The following is a 21,411-nucleotide window of genomic DNA, read 5'->3' as shown; positions in this document are numbered from 1 at the left end:
TGACCGAATGCGCACAGGTATGTGCGTGGGTGTGCCTGCTGTTCATTTAAATTAAACAAGAGTCCGTTCAAATCAAAGTAAATCTAGCAGAATCATGGGGGCTTTGCTGCCTTTTAAAAATTGAAGTATAGGGGTGTCTGGGTGGCTCAGTCGGTTAAGCGTCCAGCTTCGGCTCAGGTCACGATCTCGCGGTCCGTGAGTTCGAGCCCCACCTTGGGCTCTGTGCTGACCGCTCGGAGCCTGGAGCCTGTTTCAGATTCTGTGTCTCCCTCTCTCTCTGCCTCTCCCCTGCTCACGCTCTCTCTCTCTCTCTTTCTCTCAAAAATAAACATTAGAAAAACATTTTAAAAATGGAATATAATAAATTCACTCTTTTTGGTATACAGTTCTATGAGTTTTGACAAAGGCCCGGGATTGTGTAACCACTTTCACAATCAAGCTATAGAAAATTGCCCCAAAACATTCTGTCATAGTGAACCCCCACACCCACCCTCAATCCCTGGCAACCACCGAACTGTTCTCTGACCCTAGAATTTTGCCTTTTGCGGAATGTCATGTTCATGGAATCCTATAGTATGTAACCTTTTGGTTCTGGCTTTTTTCAGTTAGCATAATATATTTAAATTGTATCTATGTTATATTTGTCAGTAGCTCCTTTTTAAAAAAATTTCTTTTAATGCTTATTTATCTTGAGAGAGAGAGAGAGACAGACAGAGTTTGAGCAGGGGAAGGGTAGAGGGAGAGGGAGGCACAGAATCCGAAGCAGGCTCCAGGCTCCGAGCCGTCAGCACAGAGCCCGATGCGGGGCTTGAACCCACAAACCGTGAGATCATGACCTGAGCTGAAGTTGGATGCTCAGGACGCTCGATCGACCGAGCCACCCAGGCATCCCTCAGTAGCTCCTTTTTTAAGATGTTTGTTTAGAGAGAGCAGGGGGGAGGGGCAGAGAGAGAGAGAGAGGGAGAGAGAGAGAGAGAAAATCCCAAACAGGCTCCGTGCTGTCAGCACAGAGCCTGACACGGGGCTCGAACCCATGAACCATGAGATCCTGATGTGAACCGGAATCAAGAGTCCTCCGCTCAACCGACAGAACCACCCAGGCGCCCCAGTGGTTCCGTGTTCGCGCCGAGTGGCGATCTGTGGTATGAATATGAACAGACCAGTTGGTTTATCCATTCACCCGTTGGAGGCCATTTGGGCCGTTTCCAATTTTGAGTGATTACGAAGAAAGCTACTGTAAATGTTCTCCTACGAGATTTTGTTAGCCCATGTTGTCATTTGCCTTGGGTAAACACCTAGGCGCGGAACGGATGGGTCGTATGGTCAGGGTATGTTTAACTCCATCTCCCGAGAAGGCTGCGCCATTTTGCATTCCTACCTGCAGCGTGAAGGTTCCTCTGCACGGCTGCCGGCATTTCGTTCTGTCTGGTTCTGTCTCGTTTCGTTTCATTCTACCGGGCGTACGGGCTTTCCCCCGCTGCATCAAGCATTTAGAAGTTTCCCACCGTGACAACATTGTGACGAGGGCGGCACGGGAGCACCTAAGACAGGGTGAATTACAGCTTTTCTCTGAAGATTACCTTCCAGCTCATGGTATCAGTTTCTTTTTTTTTTTTTTTAATAAATATTTAAATTTTTTTCAACGTTTTTTATTTATTTTTGGGACAGAGAGAGACAGAGCATGAACGGGGGAGGGGCAGAGAGAGAGGGAGACACAGAATCGGAAACAGGCTCCAGGCTCCCAGCCATCAGCCCAGAGCCTGACGCGGGGCTCGAACTCACGGACCGCGAGATCGTGACCTGGCTGAAGTCGGACGCTTAACCGACTGCGCCACCCAGGCGCCCCATGGTATCAGTTTCTAAAGCCTCAGGAGTTTCCCTGTGTCTTTTTTGATCGAGGACGCGTTCTGGTAGAAAACAGAAGTGGGTAACAGGTGCATCCGCACAAGTCTTTTGTGTTGCACAAGAATACGGGGCTGATTACCTTTGGAATGCCCTCACTTTCACACCTTTTCAAATCAGAACCTTTGAATAACTTGCAGATGTGGAAAGAGGTCTGGCCATTTGTCACTGCAAAGCAGAGGGGGTCCTGCCCCCCCCTCTCTGCTCAAAACCCCTTTCATTCATTGTGAAGGTTTGCCTTTCTGTGGCCAGGCCCCGTGGTTCCAGTCTTCCGCACTCTAGGCAAAGAGCAGGCCTGGGAAGTTCAGTTTTGTTGGCAGAAATGGGTGAGGAATGAATGGGAGTTTGCGTAATATCGGCGACATAAGGAGCCTATGGTACTAATCATCCTTGTTCTTCGTACGTGTGGTGTGGTGTGCACTTGGGTAGCTATTTGCGTGTACGCGGGCACTTCTATTCTGTCGTGTAAAAATCCCTCCCCTTCCAGACCTGAGCCTCCTTCCACTGCAGTAAGCGATTCCGTTACAAAAATACGCCTCAAGGGGCGCCTGCGTAGCTCAGTCGGTTAAGTGTCCGGCTCTCGATTTCAGCTCGCGTCACGATCTCCTGGTTCGTCAGTCTGAGCCCCGTGTTGGGCTCTGTGCTGAGCCTGCTGGGGATTCTCTCTCTCCACCCTCGCCCCTCCCCTGCGTGTGCGTGCGCGTGTGCGCATGTGCGCGCATGTACGCATGCGCTCTCTCTCTCTCTCAAAATAAACGCTCACAAAACTTAAAAAAAAAATACAACTCATTCCGACGCGGCCCCGCTGAATCTTCAGCACCTAGAACAGCGCCTGGCACCCGGTAGGTGTTCGACAAACAAGAATCGCAAATATTTACGTAGCGCTCACCAGGTACCAGGCCCGGTTCTCTGCATTTTATGTGTGTTGGTCAATTTAAGCCCTCCTAACGACCTGGGGAGAAGGTGTTATTGCTATTGCCTCTTTCCAGTGGAGGCAAATGAGGCACAGAGAGGTTCAGCCACATGCTCAAGGCCGCACAGCTTGAACGTGGCACCGCTGAGATTTGAACCCAGGCCCCAGGCTGTCGAGCCGCTGTTCTTAGCCAGCAGGCAATACTCGTTGTCTAGGAAATGTTTACGGAATGAACGATTGTGCCAAATACGCACGTGTGAGCCTTAGAGCACGGCTTATGCACAGCTGTCTTGTGTATACACTTGGGTGTATATGAGTGTTCCTGTTTGCGCTTGTGTGTACCGTGTGTGTATAGGTGTGGCTGTGCGGCCTTGTGTTTTTCAAAGGGGATGGGGTGGCTTTGGTCCAGCCTAAATGGGGATGTTTCCAGCCCAGAAGGGGTTCCGTGAGGGTGGGGAAGGGTCCTAGTGTCTCAAACGGGCTCGTGGGAGGACCATCCACCTGCCATCCTGGGTATTTTTATGCAAATGAGGGCCTGGTTCTCAGCCCCCAGACCAATTCTCCAAAAGCCAATTTGCTCAGCGAACATTTGGGTTGTCTCGGCAGCTAGCGATTGGGGGGAAGGGAGGCGCGGGGGACATACGAAGGATATATTTATAAACCCATTCCCTTGAATATGAAAAATGTCTAGGAATAGAAACTTCATAAATAAAATCTTATTCATTAAAATGTACCCCTCTGAATTCTTCATATTTGGTAAGGTAAGAACATCGACTATATATACTTCATCAATCCATCTATGAGAATATCTTTATAAGTAAATATGAAGAGAATATTTTGTTCTTATGCCTTTGCACCCTCCCCTTCTCTGTCCCTCCTTCCCCCCCCCGCCCCCATCCCTGTCTCCCCTCCCTTACCCAGGCTGTGCTAAATGCCAACTCGTTTTTTCCGTCTCCCTCCACAGAGAGAGCTTGGGAAGACACACATAACTTTATTTTAAATGCTATTATAATAAAAAGCACTCAACAAAAATTAAATCCTTGAAAGAAATAAGTAAATGTGGCAAATAACTTTCTGCACGATGCCGCCCTGCCCCTGCGTGGGGTTGCCTCCCCGTGACGGGACATGAGCTGAGGGGGCTGCCTGGGCTGGGGCCGAGGACCCTCCCTGACTTCCTCTTCTTGCCCTGTACCCCAGCCGGGTAGAAGAGACCGGAGTGGTGCTGTCCCTGGAGCAAACCGAGCGACACTCCCGCAGACCCGCTCAGCGGGGCACCCCCTCCCAGAAGGACGCCCCTGATCCTGGGGACAGCCTTGGTATGGGGCAGGGCTGGGACTGGGAGGGGTTGTGGCCCCAGGATGCTGGAGGGAAAGCCCAAATGCTTTAATAGTGTGGCTCACCGGGCCGTGTGTGACCTGCCTCCTGCCTCCCTCCCCTTCTCGCTCACACTCTGAGTGGTGCCAGCTTCCTTAGTGCTCATGGAATATGCTAGATTCTCATGCCGTAGGGCCTTTGCACTGGCAGTTTCCTCTGCCCAGAACACTCTTCTCTCTTCTATCCTTCCTCTTCTGTGTCCCCGGGATGATTGCTTCAGTCTTTTTGCCCCTCTGCTCTGAATCCTGCTATGGCTCCCCATTGCCCCCACCCTTCAGCTCGTTCCCTGCTCCCACCTCACTGCTCATTGGCGTCCAGTAATCTTACCCTCCCAAGTCTGGCTCCTTTCTACCTCTTCCTTCTCCCCCCCACCTGACTCCTCAATCCTGGACAAACTTCTTTTCCTGTTGGTTCTTCAAGGCCGTCACCTTCTTCAAGCTGTTGCTGGCAACCCGTGCTCTTGGGTGTGGTGTGGGGTCACTGATATCCTTTCCTTTTCTGGCTCAGAACTGACCTCCAGGGACCTTAGAACCTCCTTGAGGGCCTTGGGCCAGTCTTTTCTCCTAACATGCAAGCCCCCCAGAGCTGAGTGGCTGATTGCTGTTCTGTGCCACTGGAGAATCGGGTCAGTCATGTGCCTTGGTCCAGCAGTATCGATTTTAAAGATTAAAACGTTTCCCCCTCATTGGGCAGTTGCTACTATCCCGAGCCTACTGCGTGCCCCCTCCCCCACACTGGCCCCTCTAGGACCCTTCAGGGTCTCACTACAATCTGGCAGCTGAAGAGACAGAACCTGGTCCAACGAGGGTTTTCCAGAACTCAGTTCCCCAGCACTGTGGACATTGTCTACCCTGATTGGTTGTTGAAAATGTCAACTAGGCTCCCTGGGGTTTGGGGGCGAGGGGGCTCTGCCCCTCAGTCCTGGATGACCATCCTGTGTCCTCCCCACCGATGTGTCCTATAGATGCCTCTGGTCCCCGGATCCTGGCCTTCCTGCACCCCCCTGCCCTGAGCGAGGCCACCCTGGCTGCTGACCCCCGCAGCTTCTGTAGCCCTGACCTCCGTCGCCTCCTGGCACCTATCTTGGACGGGACTTCAGTAGTTGCCACCCCCAGCGCACCCCCAGCCACACGGCGCCCCCAAAGCCCTCTTCCGGTAAGCAGTACCTCCCATGTGAACCCTTGGGATCCAGGCTCTTTGGCCTTTGGCTTGAATCTTGCTATTCTCTGGGCCGCAGTTTCTCCATCTGTGCAGTGGGGAGGTTGGGGTGAGATGGGGTTTGGGGTTTAAGACCTAGATCCCAGATTCTTCAACTGTTACCTGGACCAAAACCTGGGATATTTGGGACTGGCATGGGTGACCCCTCTCCTTGCTTGTGGCCAAGCATCCAGGCTCTCTGAGTTTTGACCTCAAAGAGTCAAGAACATCTAACGTCTTAAATTACACAAACCTGGATTCAAATCCTGAATCTGCCACTTACCAGCTGTGTTACCCTGGACAAGCAGGTCCTCAGTTTCTTCATCCATAAAATTAGGATGGTAACAAGTAGCCATCTCATTGGTTATTGTGAGGGTCCCCAGCTCTCTGATATGTGACCCTCGCTCCTACCTCTGAGCTCAAATGTGTGGACTACCTTACTGTTAATATTTTCTAGGCTCAAGATTTCCTTCAGTGTCTACTCTCTTCCCACAGGCCGATCTGCCAGACGAACCACTCATGGATATGGAGAATACACACAAACTCTTGGCCTCTGGGAAAGACCTTGAGGCTGTGGAGACAGATCTAGATATAGCTCAGGTAAGGGCTGGCACGGAAGGAACAGTCTTCACCTCTTTGCTCTGAGGGCGGACATGTATGAGCCTGAGAGAAGGGTGGTGGAATTGTTGAGGGGATGAGTGGATGGATGGATAGAAAGGCCATTGTATCCATTAGGTGGATAGATGGATGGGTGATGGTTAGATAGCTTTTTGGATGGATGGATGGATGGATGGATGGATGGATGGATAGATAGATGGATGGATGGGTGGATGGGTGGGTGGATGGATGAATGAATGGACCACTGTATTCATTAGGTGGATGATGGTGGATAGATGGATGGGTGATGGTTAGACAGCTATTTGGATGGCTGGATGGATGGGTGGATGGCTGGATGGATGGATGGATGGATGGGTGGATGGATGGGTGGGTGGATGGGTGGGTGGATGGATGAATGAATGGACCACTGTATTCATTAGGTGGATGATGGTAGATAGATGGATGGATGATGGTTAGACAGCTATTTGGATGGATGGATGGATGGATGGATGGATGGATGGATGGATGGATAGATGGATGGATGGATTGGATGGATGGATGATGCATGTTTAGCTTGGTAGTTAGACAGGCCATTGGTTCATTAGATGATAGATGGATGGATAATGTTTGGATGACTGATTTAGTGGCTAGATCAATGACAGTGACATGATATATTAGTTACCTATTGCTGCCTAACAAATTACCCCAGAACTGAGCACCTTAAACGACTAACATTTATTATGTCACACCATTTCTGAGACTCGGGAATCTGGGAGCAGCTTAGCTGGATGGTTTTTGCTGAGTCTCTCATGAGGCTGAAGTGAAGCTCTCCCATCAGGGGAGTCATGTGGGGCTAGAGGACCCACTTCCAAACTCACACACGTAGTTGTTGGCAGGCATCAGTCCCTCACTGGCTCTGGCTGGAGGCCTCAATTCCTTACCACACAGGCTGCCTGAGTGTCCCCACAGCATGGCAACTGGCTTCCCCCAACGCAAGGAATCCAAGAGATAACAAGAGTGAGCCCAAGACAGAAGATTATAACTTAATCTCAGAAACAGCATACCATCACTTCACCGAATTGTATTGGTCATACAGACCAATCCTGGTACAATGCAGAAGGCATCCGCAGGGAGGGTGAATGCCAAAAGGCAAGGACCACCGGGGATCCCACCAATGCATGTCCCTCCCTCCTGCAAAATACACTCAACCCCCTCCGAAGTGCCCCCAAAGTCTTCCAGTGACAGCGTCAGCCTGGAGCCCAGAATCTCATCACCTACATCAGGTCTGGATGTGGTGAAGCTCCCCCTCTGTTGGCCTGTGAACTAAAGAGATAAGTGATGAGCCAGCCACATGCCCCGCACACAGTGGCGGGACAGGCACGGAGTGATGCCACGTATCCTCCTGGTCAAAAAGAGGGAGAGGAAGGGCACCTGAGTGGCTCGGTCCGTTAAGTGTCTGACTCTGGCTCAGGTCATGATCTTGGGGTTCGTGGGTTCGAGCCTGATTAGGATTCTCTCTCCCTCTCTCTCTGCCCCTCCCCCACTTGTGCTCTGTCTCGGTGTCTCTCAAAAATAAACATTTTTTAAAGTCAAAAAAAAAAAAAGAGGGAGAGAAGAGTGCACAGGTATCGCTGGCCCGCGGCAGTTTTGAAATCCAGTTGGGCAACTATGGGAAGTTCCTTGATCAGAACCCACTGCTACTACAGTGGAACGTTGGTCTGCGCGTATAATTCATCGAAAACGCGCTTGTAACACGAAGTACTCGCGTATCAGCGAATTTCAAGAACCACCGGGCTCAGTTGTAATCACGTGACATCCACCATCATGTACACTCGTGTTGCAAGACCTCACTCGTTTATGGAGTTAAAATTTATTAGAAATGTTTACTCGTCTTGTGGAACACTCGCAGAACAAGTTACCTTGCAGTCCAAGGTTTAACTGTACTTCCTAGAGGCTTTCTCCATGGTTCTTGGTTCCACGCTGTTAGACGCTGGGCTTCTCCCTCAAAATCCTCCTCCCTTTTTCATAAAAGGTGATATGTATTTGCAGCTGAGGGCAGGGGGGGAGGGGGGGTTCAGAACCTGCTGCTTGTCAGGGAACTTTGGTGGCCCAAAGGTCTCTTTCCATTTAGCACGGTCTCTGTCCCTTCCAGTCCAAGCTGGCAGTGTTTCTGTTTATATAATAATCCTTATTAAAAAAGGTGTGGGTCTTACGTGAATCTCTTCTCGGAATGCACTGCATTAGACAAAAGCCACGCTCATAGGTCTCTTTGAGATAAGCCCTTCTCTGCCTTGGGATTTTGCGGAGATGATGAGTGACAGAGTGAGGAAGTTTGTCTGAGATCGATTAGCATATCCTTAAGTTCTAGTTTATCTGCCTGAAGGATGTTCTAGGCAACGCCTTTGATCTTCCTGAAGTCTAACCGGAGACTTTAATAGTCACACGCTGGCTTCATCTTTAAATTTTTTTTTTCAACGTTTTTTATTTATTTTTGGGACAGAGAGAGACAGAGCATGAACGGGGGAGGGGCAGAGAGAGAGGGAGACACAGAATCGGAAACAGGCTCCAGGCTCCGAGCCGTCAGCCCAGAGCCTGACGCGGGGCTCGAACTCACGGACCGCGAGATCGCGACCTGGCTGAAGTCGGACGCTTAACCGACTGCGCCACCCAGGCGCCCCTGGCTTCATCTTTAGACCATGCCTTCCGGAGAGCACTTGCCTTTGCTCAGAAACCATTTGTCAATTTTAGTGTCCTTCACCATCTGCGGAGCTCCCAGGGTCAGCCAAATGCAAGGTGAAGGTCGCCGTCCTCCAGTCTGCCACTTCTGTCCAAGACTTGTGACATCGGCCGCAAGCTTGGGGGTCCGCGAGGCCACCCTCCCTTCAGACCAGCTGCCTACAAATTCAGAGATTCTCACGGACTCCCTCAGTGTCAACAATTTGCTAGAGCTGGCTGTAGAACTTAGGACAGCACTTGACTTAGGTTGATCTTTTAATAATTTGTTTAAGGTTCACTTATTTTGAGAGAGAGAGAGAGAGAGTGTGTGCACAAGTGCGTGAGCCAGGGAGGGGCAGGGAGAGAGAGGATCCCAAGCAGGCTCTTTGCTATCAGCTTGGAGCCCAACGTGGGGCTGGACCTCACCAACAGCGAGACCATGACCTGAGCTGAAATCAAGAGTTGGACGCTTAACCAACTGAGCCACCCAGGCGCCCCCAGGATGATCGTTTTGTTGGAGCAAAAGAATACTATAGCCAGAGGAAGAGATCCGTAGGGTGGAATCTGAGACTAGGAGGTTCCCAAATGCAGGCCTTTCGTGACCCCAGGGACGTGTTCCCCTCCCGGCACTGGTGTGGGGGGGCACACACGGAGTAGTCCCACTCCAGGAAGCTCACCCAAGCTGTGGTGTCCGGAGTTTTCACTCTGTCGGCATGGCTGGACTGTTGCCCATGTGGCTGACCTTGACCTCCATCTCTACACACGCTTCCCCCGGAGGTCAGGCTGATCTCACGTGGCCTCAACCCCTCTCATGGCATAGTTGGCCTTTCGGGCACGACCAGCCCCCCGCCCGAGTCATCTTGTTGCCAGAAAGTATCCGGCGTGGCACCAGGGGCTCACCGCCAGGAGCAATGACACCCCTGCCCCCCCGGGAAATCCCAAGGAGCCCTGACAGAGGACACACCCCGCTTTGGGGAAAGTTAATTTTTCGCTTCACGGGGAGGTTGAGAATCTTCCAGACTTTCCAGTCCCAGCTCCTGCGTGTTTTAACGTTTCTCCTTTAGATCTTCTCTCCTCTTGCCTTCACTCCCAAGTGGCAAGAAATCAGGCAGCCATCCCGCACCGTGGCTGGGAATCCCGTAGCTAGATGGCCCGGCTCACGAGTCATGTGTTCTCTGTTCCAGAAAACTGCACGCAACGCCCGGTGTTCAACTTTAGCTGCCACAAAACGAAAACCTCCTTTCCTCAGGCTTCTCGTAACACATCCCTCACCTCCCTTTATGCCCTCACGGGCTGGCTCCTCATGGTTCACGCTTCCACCAACAGTTTGTTCGAGGAGGTCTAGGCCCTGACAGGCTCTTCAGGGCCTTTCCAGCCTGCGCCCACTGCCCTGTGCTAAAGCCACCCCGCCTTTTAGGTTTTTCGTTACGGCGGCAAAACCTTGTCATCTGTTTCTGGATAACAGATTACTACTCTGAAGCTTAAAATAATAAGTGTGTATTACCTCACATCATTTCTGGGGACCGGGGGGGCCTGGGAGCCAGTTAACTGAGTGGCTTTTGCTTGGCGTCTCGTGCAGGAGAGATGTCACGAGACATCTTGCAGTCGAGACGTCATGCAGGGTTGCCGTCACTTGAAGGCTTGAAAGGGGCGAGAAGATGTGCCTTCGAGATCACTCACGCGCCTGCAGGCAGCAGGCCTCCGTTTCTCACCATGGGGGCCTCTCCAGAGGGCATCCCCCAGAGCAAGGGACCAGCAAAAACAGAAGCCACAGTTTCTTCACAACCTAACATTGGAAGTCACACACCATCAGGGTTGTTCCCAGATCAACCCTAGTCACTGGAGTAGGAGATTACGCTGGGGCACAAATACCAAGGGTGGGGATGCTCGAGAGCCATCTTGGTGACTGGTTACCACAGGGTCCTTACACCCATTTTACAGATGAGGAAACCGAAGCTCAGACTTTTCTTTTGAGAGAGAGCGTGAGCAGGGGGAGGGGCAGAGAGAGAAGGCGACAGAGGATCCGAAGCAGGCTCTGGGCTGACAGGAGGGAACCCAGTGTGGGGCTCGAACTCACGAACCGTGAGATCGTGACCTGAGCTGAAGTCGGACACTTAACCGACCGAGCCACCCGGGCGCCCCTCAGACTCTTGGCTTCAGGTACACAACTCGGATGCGACGGAGCTGGGACTCCAGCCCGGGCCCACCTGAGGCCAAGGCTCTTGCTCTTAACCTCCTCCTGCCTCCCGCAGGATGTCGATGCTCTGGATTTGGAGATGCTGGCCCCCTACATCTCCATGGATGATGACTTCCAGCTCAACTCCAGCGAGCAGCTACCCAGGGCCTTCCGCAGACCTCCAGGCGCTGTCCCCCGGCCCCGCGCTCGGAGCTTCCATGGCCTGTCGCCCCCAACCCCTGAGCCTTCCCTGCTGCCCCGCTGGGGGAGTGACCCCCGGCTGAGCTGCTCCAGCCCTTCCAGAGGGGACCCTTTGGCATCGTCCCCCGTGGCTGGGGCTCGGAAGAGGTGAGCCACGGTAGAGGGACGGTATGAAGGGAGTGAACCCCTGTCTTGCTCCTGCCTTCCTGTTTCAGCCTCACCCTTCATCGTTCCTCCTGCTGACCTCTGCTCCCGCCAGGCCCTCAGTGTCCCCAGCCCATGCCATGCTTGTTCCAACCTCTCTCCTTGCCTAGGCTGTGCCCTCCTTCTGGAATGCCCTCCACTGTTCTCCTTGTTTATCCAAATCCCACCAGCCTGCCAGGGCCCCCTCCTTTGGAACATATTTATATCTGGCCTAGCGACAATGTTTGTCACAGTTAAGAGGACATTGCAATAGTGTCAAAGAAACTGTCTAGAACTAAGTTTCCTGACACCTTTGAGAATCTATTGAAAGCTATGGACTCTTTCCCAAGAACGTTCATACACATACAGATGCACAGCTGTGCATATAACTTCAGAGGGTCCGTGTCCCCCTTCCAGACACATTAAATTACTAATACTCAAGTTTTTGCACTCTGTGTGGTAGGCATGTGCCCATTTAGTGTCCAGAATGGTCCCTTTACTATCCTTATGAGATTTTATGGCTACATCTCACTGTTTCCCAAGGCTCTCAGCTTGGTGCTGGATGTATAGTGAGTGCCTAATAAAGACTTATTGAATGAGGGAGGGAGGAAATTAATGAATATGGTAGGTAGGTGGATGGATGGATGGATGGATGGATGGGTGCATGGATGGATGGATGGATGGATGCATGGATGGATGGATGGATGGAAGGATGGATGGATGGATGGATGGATGGATGGATGGATGGATGGATAGATGGATGGATAAATGGATGAATGGATGTTTGGATGGAAGGATGGATGGATGGATGGACGGGTGGGTGGATGGATGGATGGATGGATGGGTGGGTGGGTAGGTGGGTGGATGGATGGATGGATGAATGGATGAATGGATGTTTGGATGGAAGGATAGATGGATGGATGGATGGATGGATGGATGGATGGATGGATGGATGGATGGATCAATGGATGGTTGGTAGATTGATGGGTGGGTACATGATCAGATAGGTGGATGGATGGATGGGTGAGTGTATGAGTAAAGGAATAAACACTTAGGGGAATAAATGAATGCTCATCATCTCCTCACAGTGGTGCCCACACTTGCTCAGGTTTGTTGTATTCTGAGATTCTTACCTGTTTTTCCCCAGGACCCTGGCTCAGAGCTCAGAGGACGAGGCCGAGGGGGTGGAGCTGCTGGGAGTGAAACCCCCCAAACGGTCCCCCAGCCCAGAACCCGAAAACTTCCTGCTGCCTCCCCTCAGCCTGGTATGTTGGGGGATTAATGGGATTCTCTGGCCCTCAGAACCTAGCAGGCTTAAACCTACTGTTTTATGTATGGGGGAGGCGGGAACCAGAGAGGGGCAAGGTCAAATGGCTGAAGGTCAAATGGAAGGTCAGTCGTCCAGGTGAGGCCATGCAAATTTATCTAAGTCGGTGGTAAGTTCTAAGAAGAAAAATTAAGCAGGGTAAAGGGGAGAAATGACAAAGTTTAGTAGGTGTGGGAACGTCCTACACTCCCATGGGCCTCCCTCCCAGACCTAGAACAGGTCTTGGCCTTGGATTATTAGTGTAGCATTAGGAGGCCAGACACTAACTAGAGTCAGACGGACTTGGGTTCAAGTCCCAGGTCTGGCACCTGATAACTGTGAGACCTTGGGCAGGTACGGTGACCGCTCTAAACCTCAGTTTCCTCATCTGGGAAGGGGGGTGGTGACATCCCACAGGGCTACCACGAGAAGCAAATGAAATTAGGTCCCGAGCTGATCCTTAGTGCCTGTCAATAAACAGGATAAAAACAACCAAGCGGAAGCAGCAACCCCCGCCCCCCTTCTTCCCATCTCCCCGCTTCCATCTCGCCTCTGCCGTCCTTTTTCTGCACAATGGCAACCAGGAGACCCTTTCCGAAACCCTGCCCAGGCTGTCCCACTTCCACAGAGCCTCCCTCCAGGACCTTCCATGGCTCTCTGATGCCCACAAAAGAGGTCTCTGGCTCCCCACGCTGAGCAGGGCTATTTGAACGTGAGAGGCGCGGTTGATGACCACTCTTGAGATGTTGTGGTTATTATTATTATTATTATTATTATTATTATTATTAGTGGTGGTATTCACACTCACCCACGAGAGGTCAAGCAACCGCATCGGTCAGAGTCTGGGCAGGAAACGGCGCGCTCAGACGGGGGTGTGGAGGAGCGTCTGAAAACAGGACTACTGGCCAAGGTGTGGGCAGCGCATAGGGAATCGGCAGGAGGGGGTGCAGCCCCCGCTGGGGCCAGCAGCGTGGGGGAGCCGGCACCGTCCGCAGTCTGAAGGCACAGGGCGGGCCGCGGTCGCCAGATCCTAGAGAGAGTAGGTCTCGTAAGAGCAGAAACCTTCCATGGAGGGACACCGCCAGCCCGTGACAAGCCGGCAGAGAAGCAGCGAGATCAAATACCGCCCCGCTTCCTCCTCCCTCCTGAGAGCATCTCCCATTATGTGAGCCCAACAGGAATACCTAGAACAAGGCTGCATGTTGCTGGAATCCACCCGCCCAGGTCGGCCTGCTGGGACACAGAGGAAGGGGCGAACAAGGCTCTGGAGGGACACACAGAGGAGAGCTGTCTAGGACCCTGGCTTAATCCAAAGTCCCATAGCCCACACGTGGCTGCTGAACCCCACAGTGCTCCTGACCACCGCCCCATCCTGCCTTCTGGGATGTTCACGATGATGGCGGTGGTGGTGGTGGCAGCTTTGTCTCTGTCCTGCAGAGTTTCCTTCTGACAGGAGGGCCAGCTCCAGGGAGCCAGCAGGATCCCGGCACCCACCTCCTGGAACTGAATGAGCCCCTCCGTGAGTAGCACCCTGGGTATACAGAGGACCTGGGTCCCTTTCTCTCCTAGGATGCCCCCCCCCCCCCCGCCATGGTTGAGAGAGGGGTGGGGCAATCCGGAAGGTGGCAGGGGTGAGGGTGGGGGGCTGTCAGCGCCTGGCTGTGACCTTGGTAGACACAGCCCCTCCCTGCTCTCAGTGGCACAGAGGGGGGGAAAGAGAGGCTCCGAGGGGGGCAGGGGCTGGCCAACGCGGCCCGTTGGGGTGGAAGCTGAGCCCAGGCCCAATCTAGATCTCCCGAAGCTTGTGTCTGCTTACACTTCGGGGGCTGTCCTGCCTTGGTCATTCCCAGCTGCGTGGCTTTGGAAAACAGTTTCTGCTTCTGGAGCCTCAGTAGTCCCCCCTCCGTCAAATAGGATCCATTGCAATAGTTCTTACCTGAAGGAGAGGTTTTCAGGATCCCTGGGGGGGGGGGGGGGGCAGCACAGGAAGAGCCTAGCACAAGACCCGAGGAGTAAACACTCAAGAAATGTCCGCCCTCACGCGAAGCTGGTTCCACAGCTACTGTCCTCACCTTCCAGCAAAACCGTCAGGAGCCGGAGCCCCACTCAAAACCTCCATGTAGGGGCACCTGGGTGGCACAGCGGGTTGAACGTCTGATTCTTGATCTCGGCTCAGGTCATGATCTCACAGGTTGTGAGTTCGAGCCCTGCATCAGGCTCTGCGCTGATGGCGCGTAGCCTGCTTGGGATTGTCTCTCCTCTCTGCCCCTCCCCCACATGTGCACGTTCGCTCTCTCTCTCTCTTTCTCTCTCTCCCTATCTCTCTCAAAATAAATAAGTAAACTTAAAAACAAAAACAAAAAAATGTCCAGGCATTAGCTAGGAGATCTTTCCAAAGCGCGAATCTGACCCTGACCTCCCTCTGCTCCAAACTCATCCATGGCTCCCTACTGCCCTTCTGAGAAAGACCAAGCTCCTCAACCTTGTACTCCAGCCTCTGTAGGGTCTGCCCGGGGCCTCACAGACCCCACTCGGCCTCACATCCTTGTTTCAGCCACAGTGACTGTCTTTTGGTTCAGTCTGTCCTTCTTACATATAACACTTATTTATCAAATACACAGTACGTGCCAGGCACTGTCCTAGGGGCTGGAGACATGAGTGTGTACAAAACAGAAATCCCTGCTGTCATAGGGCTGACATGCTAGCGGGGTAGACAGTCCAGAATGAAGAAACACATATAATTAAGGGCGCGAGAGAGGAACAGAGCACTTCTGGAAAAAATAATGTATGCAAAGGAAAAGGGAACTCTGGGGTGGTAGGATTTTGATTTCAAGTAGTATGATCAAGAGTGGTCTCTTTGAGAAGGTGACATGTGAGCAAAGACCTGAAGGAAGTAAGGGAGTGAGCTGTGACAATTTCTGGGGGGATGAGCACTCCAGGCAGAGGGAACAGCAAATTCAAAGGTCCTGAGGTGGGAGTGCATCTGTCTTAGTTGGGGGAAGACAGGGCCAGTAGGGCTGAAGCAGAGGGGAGGGAGGTGGGTGGCTGACTGCAGTGGGGACTCTGCATTGTGCTGACTTTGAAGTAATCTTGCTGGAGGAGACAGCCTCAGGGCCTTTGCATACGCTGATCTTTCTGCCTGGCATGCCTTCTCTTCTATTCTTTGCCTATTTATTGCATCCTTCTGATCTCAGATCGAGTATTACCCCTTCCATGAAGCCCTCCCTAACTTCCTAAGCTCATGGCTCATAACACTCATCACAGATCATATTTACATAAGCGTTCATGTCATTATTTGATTTTTGGCTGTCCTCTCCCCGGGGGTGTGCGCTGTGGGAGGCAGGGGCCAGACTTGTCTTGTGGTTGCCATACTCTCTGCGTGAGGCAGGGCAGTGGCTGGGCACAGAGCAGGGCCTCAGTACATATTTGTAAACGAAGAGCTAACATTTACCTGGCGCTCACTCTGTGCCACTCTTTGGGCTAAGCGTGTTGTGTACATGACCCAACTGATCCCTCTCGCTGGAATGTCAGGGCCGGGAGGTTCATCGGTCCTGTTAACTGCTGTGTCCTTGGTGCCTGGCACACACCAGGAGCTCAACAGTATTTTCTGAGTGGGTGAATTCTCACACGTGAGGCAGATAGGAGCATCCCTGTTTTCTAGGTAACAACAATTCAGTAGGAGCTTACCAGTACTAGTCAGTGCCCAAAGCACTTCACGTGGATTGATTCATTTACCTTCCCACAACAGCCCCCGGGGAGGAAATATTGTTAGCCCATTTTACATACCAGGTAGCCAAGGCACAGAGAGGTGACGTCACCCATCTTGGGTCACACAGCAAGTAAACAGCAGGGCCTGCATTCCAACTCAGGCAGCATCTGGCTCCAGCCTTTTGTTTTGTTGTTTAATGCTTCTTTATTTTTGAGAGAGAGAAAGCATGAGCAGGGGAGGGCCGGGGGGGTGGTGGGGAAGGGGGGGACAGAGGATCTGAAGCGGGGTCTATGCTGAGAGCAGAGAGCCCGATGCGGGGCTTGAACTCCCAAATCGTGAGATCATGACCTGATTCGAAGTCGGACATTTAACCAACTGAGCCACCCAGGTGCCCGTGACTCCAGCCTTCTTAACTACTGCCTTAAACATCCTGGACACTTGAGGTTCAGAGGACAGAACTGGCCCAAGAGTTTGCTATTTGATCCCGGGCGTGCCTGCCTCACCACGCACGCTTTTAAATGTCAGGAGGGGAAGAAACGGGTTTGGGTGGGAACCCCCACTGGTTGACCCTTCATCTTTCCCCGCAGGCCTGGGTCCCCCGCTGCTCTCTCTCTACGCGGACGAGGACCCCGTGGAGCCCAGGAGCCACTTCCAACCAGCGGCAGGCTTGGCCCAGGCCAACTGAGCCAGCTCTGCGGGCCCTCTTCCCTGCGCCCTTCCACTCCCCAGAAAGGACCTCAGCCACACTCCACGCCGGCAGCCAAAGCACAGGATGGGGGCACCAGGAGAGGGGCTCCCTCTCTCCTTTCAGTGGCCCCCGCCCACCTCGGGCCTACCTCAGCCCTCACCCCTCTGCCCCTCCATGTCTGGGGGGCTTTCTGGGGTGGTCTCAGCTCAGTGACCTCTGGGAGGGGGTCCCTGGCGCCCTCCTCCTCCTTCTCTCAGGACTTCCCTTGGGGTTCTCTATACTGGTTACCTCATCCCTTTCTCCCACTCTCCTGGCTTGATTTTGGGTAATTAGGGGTGGGGGAGGTAGGGGCTCAGGTCTGTGTTTCTGGGCTCTGGGGAGTATTGATAACCACAGTCATGTTTCTTTCCATCCATTTTTGTTGTTTTCACAACAGGGTTTTAATTGCTATGAATTGCCCGGGGTCCATAAGAATGCAGAACTCTGATTCCCACCCCCCCCCCTTCTTCAGGTGTTAATGGGGGGGCCTCTGGGGCAGACCTCACCCCTAGCAACTTCAGATCAACCCCTTAGCCTCTCGAGTGGCCACCCCACTCTGCCTGCCCCTCCCCTGGGGGCTTCTGCTGTCCTCAGTCTCCCCTGGGCACTGGCTTCATTCATGGGCTTCCTATTTCCAGGGGCAGCCTCCAACTTCCACTGCTTCCAGATCGTATGACTTCCAGCTCTCTCCGGCTCTAGGCCACTCAATCCCTGGCCTTCTCCGGATCTAGACCACACAGCCCCCCCCCCCCCCCCCGACACAGTCTGGTTTCGACCTCACATGCTCCAAACCCCTCTGACTCCAGACCTCACGACGGCCAGCTCTTTCTCGTTCTGGACCTCACAACCTCAACTTTATATTGGTTCTAGTCTTCCTGACCTGTAATACATTTGGTTCCAAATCCAGACTCCTTAAGCTTCGAAATCATGATGCTTCATGATGCCCAGCTCCTTCCTTTTCAACTTTCTACACTCAAGACTTGCTTTTCCAATCAAAAAGAAGTAAAACGAGCTTTATGTCTTGATCTTATAACCACGCTAATACTTCCAGACCACACACCAGTTCTCTTTTGCTCTAGACCTCATGACCTGCACCATTCACTGATTCGAGGCTATAAAACCATTAGACCCTGCGATTTCCAGGACGCTCTGATTCCAGATCTGATGCTCTCATTTTCCCCTGACTCTTGAACTTGGCTTCAAATGTCTTCTGATTCCAGACTTCATCCTATAAATCCTCCTGGTTCTAGACCTCACAATCTCCAATGCCCTCTCTAGATCTTATGACTCCAAATTACCCTAGATCTCGAACTTAGCCTCCAAACATCTTCTAATTCTAGATCTTGCCTTTAAAAGATTTCTGGTTCTAGACCCTGCAACCCCCAGCTCCTGATTCTAGATCTTGACGCCAAAATCTCTCTGGTTCTAGAACTCGGTCCTCAGACATCTGAATTCCATTCTGTATAGTCTATAGAGTCCTCTGGTTCGAGGCCTCACAGCCTCCCATCATCTCTGATTTCAGATCAAAATTCACTTGGTTCTAGAACTCAGCCTCCAAGTGCCTCTGCTAGTGGACTTCACGCCCAAGCCCCTCCGTTCTTGATCCCATGTCCCTGAAGTTTCCCTCTCCTAGAACCACCACCACTGCCCCACCCCCAGCTCTCCAGAGATGCACTTCCCTTTACTTGGCCCCAGGTACCTGGGGGACCTGGGGCTCCCTTACAATCCAGGAGATTTCCCCAGCCGCACAGACACACGCACAGCCCTATCTGCATATCACGGGTGGGGAGAGAGGCCGGGACTCCTCAGTACTCCGCCACTACCTGTGTATCCCCCTTTGCCCCCCACCCCATTGCTACGACGGTGCTACTCTTGGTCTCCCCCACAAAAAGGCCTCCCTCTCTCAGCTCCGTTCACCCCCACTTTGGAAGGCACTTCTCTGTTTTGTCCGGGGATGGCCTGTCCAGATTGGTGCTATGGGGGAAGAAGGCTCCGGCCCCTCCTTCCCTCAGGGGGTGACCTGGGCCCTCGATGGAGGGAACTGGACGGGGGTGGGGGAGGGGAAGGGACTGGTCCAGCCACTCTGGCTCTGAAACCCGCTAGTCTGTACACCAGCATAAAGACTTCGCCTTGGTAGGCACCAGAGCTCTGTGTGTTGACTCATCTGCGGGGTCGCTTCGCGGTGCGTGGGTATCCTGGCTGGCTGTGTCACTTTGAGTCCGTGTGACTCTGTGTTCCTGCATGGGTCGGTAACAGCGCATGTCCGGTGATGTTGTAATTCTATGTACGTGTCTTCGTGACATCATTCTGTGAACTGGTTGCGGCGGGGGGGATCGTAATCCCTTCTACCCGTATGTGTTAGCATCGGAGTGAAAGGATTCTGCTTTATGGGTTTCTGGCTACCCGGGGTTTCTGCGTTCCTGAGTGTGGGAGGTTTTGTGGTATCGCAGTTTTGCTTGCATGGATGGGACTGTTCTGACACCGTCATTTCGTAGACGGATATCTGTGTGACACAGTGCTCTCTGTACTTGAGCGTATGGTGTTACATGTGACACAGAGAGATTGCGTGTCCAGATTCACGTGCAGTTAGGTGTGCCTGTTCCGTCCCGTCTCCGTAGATCACCTCATAACTCCTCTCCCATGTAGGAACCTTTTTTTTTTTTTTAATTTATGTTTTTGTTTTATTTTTGAGAGAGAGAGAGAGAGACAGAGCATGAGTGGGGGAGGGGCAGAGAGAGAGGGAGACACAGAACCTGAAGCCGGCTCCGGGCTCCGAGCTGTCAGCACAGCAGGGCTCGAACTCACAGACTCAGATCATGACCTGAGCCGGAGTCTGTTGCTTAACCGACTGAGCCACCCAGGCGCCCCGGAATCTTTTTTTTTTTTTTTAATTCAATTAACATTTTATTTTTAAGTAGTCTCTACACCCAACCTGGGGCTTGAACTCACAACCCTGAGATTAGGAGTCATGTGCTTTACCAACTGAGCCAGCCAGGCACCTCCCCCATGACGCAGAAATCTTTTCAAAGAAAGAAGACACTTCTAAGCCTTGGCACCTGTTGGCCCCTCACCTTAAATGCCTTCTCACTTGGTTATCTCCTACTCATATTTCAAGTCTTGGTTCAGACTTCCCCTCCTCCAGGAAGTCTTCCCTGCCTACCCTGCAGGGTGAGGTCCTCCCAAGACCTGCTGAGAGAGCCCCTCCGGGAGCTTCCCTCCCAGCTCTGGGTACTCAGTCCCAGTCTGGGTATTTACAACAGAGTGGACATAAAAACTACTTGATCTGTGTTGGGCCCTGTGCCAAACACTTGATCTTCTCAAACTCTCCTCTAATTGTATACAAACAGGCATGGTTATTGTCCCCGTTTTACAGAGGATGACGCTGAGGTTCAGAGAGGATGGTCACTTGTCAAGGTCACACAGCAGGGAAGGGCTGAGCTGGATTCGAATCCTGGATCCAAACCCGTCACGGCAGGCTTCCCACACACACCCCTAAACATCTCAAAAATCGAACCCACAAGGTGAGCGATGGAACACAGAGACAGTCGAGCAGGGCCTTAAGAGCGCAGGAATTAAGGTGGGACAAGTTGGAAGTTCTGGCTCTGCCACTCTGGTTGTATGACCTTGGGCAAGTTTGAGGACCTCTAGGAATGTCAAAGTCCTCAGCGGTAAAATGGAGCTGATGTTAGCATCTACTTTCTAGGCTGATTGTTGGCTGTGATAGGAGGTTGTGGGGTCAGGTCAGGCCGCCAGGACAAAGAGGCTGGGGGAGTGGTCTAGCTCGTGTCTCCAGAAGGGGAGCCCCAGCAGAGCCTTAAAGGGATCTAGAGCCATAGTCCCACATGGGTAGCGGCTGAGGGCTTCGAAAGGATGGCCTGCGAGGGTGTACAGCTGGGGGGTGGGGGCAGGAGTGGGAGTGGCATCTGGGGAGGTTTCCTAGGTCATCAGAAATTTCGGCGTTTTCCTAAGGGCACTGAGGCACCTCGTAAGGCTGGGAAGCGGAGGATGAAGAAAGGAGACGGGTGCATGTAAGCAAACTTCCGAGTCTTGCTCCCGACTTGGGCATCCGGGGCGCCTTCAGTTAACAGCTAGCAATACTGACCTCAAGGTTGAAACTTTATTCCGTTGGTTTGAGAAGCCACGCGTTTTTCGGGGGGGGGGGGGGGTGGTAACTGCCCCGATTTGCTCAAGGTCACACGAGTAACTGGCAGTATGGCTAGCCTCGCGGCTCTGGTTCTGCGCTGGGCACTGTGCTGCCTGGCAGCCACACCCACCAACCCGAGGAGACGGCGGGGAAATCCCACCCTAAAACCCCCCGAACTTCTGCCGCCTCGGGACACGGTGACTTTGGGGCGGGGGGCCACGCCAGACCTTCCTCCCGGCCCCCCCGCCCCGCGAACCCCCTTCCTCC

General features: G+C 52.8%; 1 protein-coding gene across 8 annotated transcripts in view; it reads left to right on the top strand.

Moving 5' to 3' along the window:
- The window catches only part of HIF3A (hypoxia inducible factor 3 subunit alpha), a 64,250-nt gene extending 46,499 nt beyond the window's left edge, over nucleotides 1–17,751 (top strand). For 6 of the 8 annotated variants that reach the window (XM_058708596.1, XM_058708599.1, XM_058708595.1 and 3 more), the window contains 7 exons: nucleotides 4,013–4,131; nucleotides 5,154–5,344; nucleotides 5,882–5,986; nucleotides 10,951–11,222; nucleotides 12,406–12,523; nucleotides 14,002–14,083; nucleotides 16,861–17,751. In XM_058708596.1, coding sequence (XP_058564579.1) covers nucleotides 4,013–4,131; nucleotides 5,154–5,344; nucleotides 5,882–5,986; nucleotides 10,951–11,222; nucleotides 12,406–12,523; nucleotides 14,002–14,083; nucleotides 16,861–16,958 — 985 coding nt within the window. In that variant the 3' untranslated portion in view covers nucleotides 16,959–17,751. Of the gene's footprint in view, nucleotides 1–4,012; nucleotides 4,132–5,153; nucleotides 5,345–5,881; nucleotides 5,987–10,950; nucleotides 11,223–12,405; nucleotides 12,524–13,742; nucleotides 13,971–14,001; nucleotides 14,084–16,860 lie in introns of those variants that run through there. The other 2 variants (XM_058708602.1, XM_058708597.1) reach the window with 2 other exon arrangements.
- Nucleotides 17,752–21,411: the final 3,660 nt, after the last annotated feature.

This window comes from Neofelis nebulosa, chromosome 17 (genome assembly GCF_028018385.1).
Source record: "Neofelis nebulosa isolate mNeoNeb1 chromosome 17, mNeoNeb1.pri, whole genome shotgun sequence".
Taxonomy (NCBI): Eukaryota; Metazoa; Chordata; class Mammalia; order Carnivora; family Felidae; genus Neofelis; species Neofelis nebulosa.
Note: the sequence above shows the minus strand (reverse complement) of the source record. Positions and strands in the feature narration are given on the sequence as shown.